This window comes from Enhydra lutris, unplaced genomic scaffold (assembly GCF_002288905.1).
Source record: "Enhydra lutris kenyoni isolate GAN:26980312 unplaced genomic scaffold, ASM228890v2 scaffoldscaffold52, whole genome shotgun sequence".
NCBI classification, from domain to species: Eukaryota; Metazoa; Chordata; class Mammalia; order Carnivora; family Mustelidae; genus Enhydra; species Enhydra lutris.
Genome location: NW_019154136.1, coordinates 6115456 through 6122300, shown reverse-complemented (window position 1 = coordinate 6122300; position 6845 = coordinate 6115456). Strand labels below are relative to the sequence as shown.

Genomic DNA, 6845 nt, shown 5'->3' with positions numbered 1-6845 from the left:
ATTATCATACATAATCTGTTACAGAATATACAACAGTTAAAACTAAGTTACATAAATACAATTAAGCTATACCAAAGCAAGGGATTTTATCTTCTACAAAGCCAGTGGGAGTAGTTTTTTAGGTTGGGTATCACCATCTATTTTTGTTTTCGTTTTCTCCTAAGGCTGGCTATGCAACAGAAGTTTATTATAAATGGCAAGGGTACTAGTGCTCTATATCTTTAAGTGAACCGGGTTTCTCTCGTGTTATTTTTTTTTTAAGTGTTAAAGAAGAAAAATCAGTCCGTGTCCAACTGTCCAACACCAACTTTTCCCCTGCGGAGTGAAAGGAGGGTGTTTGGGCCATGGGGGCGTGAGCTTGGGCGGGCTCATACCAGCGTCTCCGGGAGGGCATCGGGGTTGTCGGGTGATAAGAGCTCCCAGATCTGCCACCGCTCCCTCTGCCACTCGAGCCACGTGGCATCCCCCAAAGTCACTGTTCTGATCACTGGCGGAGGTGGAGTAGGCGCTGCTCCGTGTTTGCTCAGCGGCCTGCTGCTCTCGCTCTCGCTCTCGCTCGGCTGTTTGACCTCCCTCTTCCAAAGCTGTTCTGGAACCTTCTTCTGGCCTCTGAGGCCTCCACAGCAGCGGCTCTGCTGGCTGATGGGATGACGCCCCAGCTTGCTTCCCTGGACCAGGGTAAGGAGGAGGAGGCCTCTTGTCATGCTTCTCACTCTCCCGAGTTCTCTGGTGCAAAGGCTTGGCTCGCCGGCCCGGCCGCCAGGCCACATCGAGCTCGCTCTCTGTGAGGTCTTCGGCGCTGTTCAGAGTCAAATATCGCTCTGACTTCGCTGTGGCCTGCTCAGACCTTCTGCCGCCGCCCTGGATGTGGGGCGTGCTGCAGACACGGGACACGGGAGGGCAGGCCCTGCACTCCACGATGGTGGCCGTGGTCTGAGTCCTCCGAATGACCTGTGGGCCACTTTCCAGTTCTGTGGGGCTCCCCTGCCACCGGGGCCAATTCGGGGACAGGTTCCCTTGCGAAAGGGAGCAGGGCCCCGGTCGTAGGGAGCTGCTTTCAAAAATGTCTCCATAGGAACCTGGAAGCCGGAGAGAAGGGCAAGAAATGGAATTAGTTTGTAGAATCCCTGTTGGGATGTGTCCTGCTACTTTCCTTCCCACGGCCGACTTCAAAAATCGCGGAAGCACAGGGCACTCCTGCTACTGGCTAAAGTAAGAGGCATCCTGGGAAAGGAAGTAAGTAACACTTTGGTTATTGGCACAACCCAGGGATCAGCTCCAGCTGCAGATGTCACACGAGATCCCATGGTCCTTGGCACTGACTTGTTTCGAGAAAGGCCCCTTCCACATGGCTTCTGAACCTGGAAGGGAAAGAAAGTGTTCTCTTCTCATTCGGTGCGAGTCGCAGTCCTGAGGAGAAACCAAGGACAATGCTCTGATGTTCCCACCGTGTCAGGAAAAGGTGTTGGAATGAATGACTTGAAGCTAAATGCCCCATCTCGGGCCAGAAGGTAATAAAGACAGCAGCTGCTGTGTGGACGTCACGACCACCACTGTGGGCAAGACCGGCCTAGGCCTCTCGCTTATTCAAAAGCAGGCAGGGAAAGAAAGATCATTTTGAGCAAGAGGCATGAGCATTTGCACGGGGACTGATCAGAGTTGAAATAGCAGAAGGAAATGGAGCGCAGCATCTTGGAAGTCTTTCTCCTTGGGGGAAAAGGCAGTAAATCACTTCATAGGGTACAACGCGATGTGGTTAGATAATGGATCGGTACTAAACTCAGCTGGCTTACATGCCACTAGATTAAAGAGGCACTGAGCTTTAAAAATGGAATATGGGAGGGGGCGCCTAGGTGGCTCAGTCAGTTAAGCTGCCGACCCCTGATTTCGGCTTCGGTCACGATCCCAGGGCTGTGAGATTGAGCCCGGCACCAGGTTCTGAGCTCCGCCTGGAGTCCGCTTGGGATTCTCTCTCTCTCCCCCTCTTCCCTCTGCCCCTCCCCCTGCTTGCTCTCTCTCCCCCCCCCAAATATAAATAAATAAAAACTTTTAAAAATAAAAATTAAAAATTAAAAAATATAAAACATCAGCTTGGGGAGGTTCAGCTGATTAAGAGAAAAACTGGAAAATAATGGTGAGAAGGAAATGCAAATGAAAATGATAAATACAATTTTGCTTTATTTTTTATAAGATTTTATTTATTTATTTGAGAGAGAGAGAGAGAGCACAAGCAGGGGGAGGGGCAGAGGGAGAGAGAGAAGCAGGATCCCTGCTGAGCAGGGAGAGCCCGATGCGGGACTCGTTCCCAGGACCCTGGGACCATGACCTGAGCTGAAGGCAGATGCTTAACCCACTGAGCCACCCAGGTGCCCCCAGTCTGGTTTTCAAATTGGCAAAAATGCAACCCAATGATGTGCAATGCTGACAGGACTACTTGGAAAGCTGCGTAATTTCCACTGTCCTATTCTGGATGTATAACTTGCTTTCCAAAATTTTGTGAATCTATTAATCATTGAAAATACAAAACAAAAAGTACATGAAAGAGGTTCCTGACAGCATAACTTACTACAACAATGACCAAAAATATGGGTTGTAAAATATGACTACGTCCTCTGGAATACTTTGTGGCCCTTAACAATAAAAATGATAAGTAAGTGGGAAATGGAAGTTAAACAGATAATATCAAGTTGCATGGACAGAATGATGGTAGCCGTGTTTAAAAACTCTTGCAAAGGAAGTAAAATGAAATATAGTGAAAGACTGATGTATTTTGGCGGAAAGGCTAAGTACAGCTTGATCTGTCTTCCCCCCTATTTTCAGCATTTTCCAAATAATGCCTGACGAGTTTGTAATACGAGAGTAAGGCAAAAATCAAAGAAAATTAATTTAAAAAGTAAGTGCAATAAACGGTCTTTAAAAGATAATATGTCACCTGTCATTCCTGGGTCTTTGGAACCACTTTTTAATGTTGAATGCCAAGTTCCCCAGATATTGAAAGGCTCCTTTGACACATCTAGGAGAAAGTGTATAGAGAAAGGCACGTCACTCACAATGAAAAGCGAAGGGCAAAAACCAAGAAACAAATATTCTGGTAACATAGCACCACATTCAAGGCTGTGGTGGATACAAGAGAATATGATGGATGCTTGCCCTGCGGGGGCTTAGCCCATTTGCGATTTACAGAAAGGTTCTCTCTATGATGGTTGTGGTACCCAGAATCAGGCCCCCCAAAGATGTCTGCGCCATGATCCTCGGAACCTGTAAAGGTGTTATATACCAAAGGGACTTTACAGATGTGATGAAATGATGGGTCTTGAGCCGAGAAGATGATCCTGGCTTATCTGGGTGGGTCCGAGGCAATCACAAGGGTCCTTACAAGGGGGAGGCAGAAGAGAAGATGGTACAGTGCTGGCTTTAATGGCGGAGGAAGGGCCAAGAGCCAAAGAACACAAGCAGCCTCTAGAAGCTGGAAAAGGCAAGGAAAGAGATTGGTCCTTAGAGTGTCCTCAAGGAATGCAGCCCTGTGGGGCCATTTTGGATTCCTGAGGTCCCGAACTGTAGGATAATAAATGCCTGGGTTGTTTTATCTTTTTTTTTTTTTTAGAATTTTATTTATTTGTTTCAGAGAAAGAGGGAGAGCGTGTGAGAGCCTGGGATGTGATTTTAAGTATTTCTCGAAGCAAACGTCTACCAGGCGTTGCAAATGCAGCCTCTCCTTGAATTCCCAGGCAATGGCCTGAGTCTGCTTTAGAGGTGAGGCTGGCAGCAGAAGGAGCAGCTAAGAACAGGCCGCGGGCACGGGGCGGGGACTGTCGAGCGCTTCCTACATGCCACGGTCTGTGTTGAGGACTTTACATGGATTAGCTGGTTAAACTCTATGAATTAATACGGCTGTCTTTCCTAGTTCTCATGCAAGGAAGAATGGGGACTCTGAAGAACTCAGCCTTTCACACGAGATCCTGCAGATCCAAAGTACCAGGACAGTTACTGAATCCAGATCGAGGGCTCTTACCCCCATAGGGTTCTAACATGACTGCTTTCTTTCTTTCTTTCTTTCTTTTTTTTAAGATTTTATTTATTTGACAGAGAGAGAGTGAGCAAGCATGAGAGAGCACAAGCAGGGGGAGCGGCAGGCAGAGGGAGAAGCAGGCTCCCTGCTGAGCAGGGACCCCCCCCACCAAAGTAGGGCTCCATCCCAGGACCCCAGGATCGTGACCTTAGTGACTGAGCCACCCAGGCGTCCCTAACGCGACTTGTTTCTTTTTGTTTTGTTTTGTTTTTTAAGATTTTATGTATTTATTAGAGAGAGAGAGAAAAAGCACAAGCAGAGGGCAAGGGGAGGAAGAAGGAGAGGAAGAAGCAGGCTCTCCTCTGAGCAGGGAGACTGACTCGGGGCTCGATCCCAGGACCCCGAGATCATGACCTCAGCCAAAGGCAAATGATTAACCGACTGAGCCACCCAGGTGCCCGCGACTTGTTTCGAGTTCCCTCAGGGTGCAGTTATTTCCAGGGAGAAAGTTGCAGTTAGGCAGGATGGCTAAGCCCCGCTGCAGTGATATTTGGGGCCAGAACTTTCCCTGTGTGAGGCCGTTCTCTGTGAGGTGGAATGCTGAGCAGCAGCCCTGGGCTTCACCATCTACACAGCAGCAGCACCCGGTCCTAGGCTGTGTCAACCCCAAATACCTCCCGACATTGTCAGATGTCTCTGGGGACACAGAATTGAGGACGGCAGTGTTAGAGCTGGCTGAGACGAATGCACAGAAAGCATGGACACGCGCTTTAGTCCACCTGTGAATCGGAGCGAATGTGTATCTTAGCCAACGTGCTAAGAAACTACAAAGCAAACACACGGATCCTGGGAAGAAAGAATCAAGCTTTCTTGGTGGTAAGTTGTCTATTAATCTCCCCTTGAATTTGTATTTAGAAACCCGAATACACCATGCCTTTCATAAGAGCAAAAATCTCTTTTTGTCATTATAGAGAATACCACATATAGAAAATTTGTCACTAATTGGAAAGAGCAAAAATGAGAGCTCATCTATATGCATTAGAAAGGGAATAGTTAGAAATCTACAATACACCGACTTAATGGGAATATATAGTGGGCATGAGGAATATTAGCAAAATCGAAAATGTTAATGATACGATTTTAAGTAGAATAAAGTTTAATTCAAAAGTAGCTATGCTTTGAAAACAAATATATCAAATTAGAGATGCATCTGGACAAGGACTAGAAAAAAATGAAGTTTCACATTTTAAAAACAAATTTTATGCTTGAAGGGGACATGGGTTACTGTTTTCATTACAATTTTTAAAAATTATTTTTGACATGACTATTTGTAAAATAAAAATAAATGTGCTATGATTTAAACCACCAAAAAAAAAAAAAAACCATCAAAAACCAGAGCCCTTTCAGGGAGTCTCTTTGGATTAAGTGATACATGTAGGATAAGAGAGCAAGAATTTGTGTCTTCCACTTATTTCTCAGACTGCCCTGCTGAGTCCTGGCACTGAGGAATTATTCTGTGGAGGGAAAGAACAGAGCCACACATTCGGTGGTCAAAGAAATTTGGGAAAAACTGCAAACCACACTCTCCCTTCCATTGTGTGAATTAATGGTGCCCATTAGCACTTTACAGAGTTTGAGAAATTGTACGATAGAGAAACGATTAGCTTGGTTAGCCCAGCATTCCCCAAATGTATTTGACCATGGAACCCTTACTCTGCTATAAAAAAAGAAAGAAAGGAAGAAAGAAAGAGAAAGAAAGAGACGAAGAGGAGGTCTGAGGGTCCTTACCACGCCACCTGTAATGAGAGTCACTGATCTGGCCAGCGCCAGCCAGGTTCCAGTTACCTTTGCCAAGCCTTGGTCCAGGAGAACTCTCTCTTGATTTCGACGATGGCAAGTGGCTCACCAGCACATACTGCTCCGGCCCTTTGTAAAGCTTCTCCGAGCCCCCCGGGGCCGCATCCTCTTGCATAGCCAGCAACGAGCGTGCAGACAGCACTGGGGAGTTGTTGTCATAAGGGGAGAGGTCTCCGCTGGAGGCCTTGTTGGAGTCGGTGGACGAGTGCCTTCCTCCCACAGAAAAGGAAACTTCCGATCGTAACATGTCAGGGCTTCTGGTGTAAGGAGACAATGGCAAGTGTGTGAGTGTGTTAACCCTTAGCGACCAGATGCAAACAATATGACCGTTACACAAATGACAGGCGGAGAATGCATGGGCACAGGGGCCGAAACAAGAAGACCTTGGGAGCAAGGTTCCAAGACTTGTACAGCAAGAATGTGAAAGCGTTTCCACGACATGGCCGGCAGAGGGCAGTGAAACCCCACAGTTGGCAGGGGAACTGGGGGGCGGGGGTGCGGGATGATGGGACAGACATGGATCCCTGTGTTCTCCACTGTGTAGCGCTGAAATGCCTGGTGTGTTACTCCCACTGCCGTTGGGAAATGAGAGTCTGATGCTCCTTATCTGTTAAGGAAGGCGAAACTGGCAGATAACCCTCTTACGTTCCTCCATATCCTGAATTTAAAAATAATTCGAATAAAATTATGATTGAAACTGTACAAGAAGTTCATGATGGCTTTATAGATAATGTCTCCTCCCCCGCCCAAATACTTCATGTGTGTGAACCCATCTTTCCTGTGATGATGACGCCGGCAATGATGATGGTGGTGATGGTGGTGGTGATGCTTCAGGTGGGAGTAACAGTTTCATGTACAGGCCAACGAGATAAATATATGACCATCATCACCAGAGTTCACTGTATTTTAATACTCCTGAAATGATTCTACCAGGCTCTAGTGCTTTCCTAAACTAATATAAAACAGGCTAATTAGCATG

The 6845-nt window shown here is 46.9% G+C and overlaps 1 protein-coding gene across 1 annotated transcript in view; it reads right to left on the bottom strand.

Annotated features, from left to right (window-relative positions):
• Window positions 1-301: 301 nt before the first annotated feature.
• LOC111157136 (Rho GTPase activating protein 6) overlaps window positions 302-6845 on the bottom strand; it is a 253856-nt gene continuing 247312 nt past the window's right edge. The window contains 4 exon segments of the mRNA XM_022518387.1: window positions 302-474; window positions 476-1079; window positions 2933-3013; window positions 5855-6123. Of these exon segments, the coding sequence (XP_022374095.1) occupies window positions 369-474; window positions 476-1079; window positions 2933-3013; window positions 5855-6123 (1060 nt within the window). The 3' untranslated portion in view covers window positions 302-368.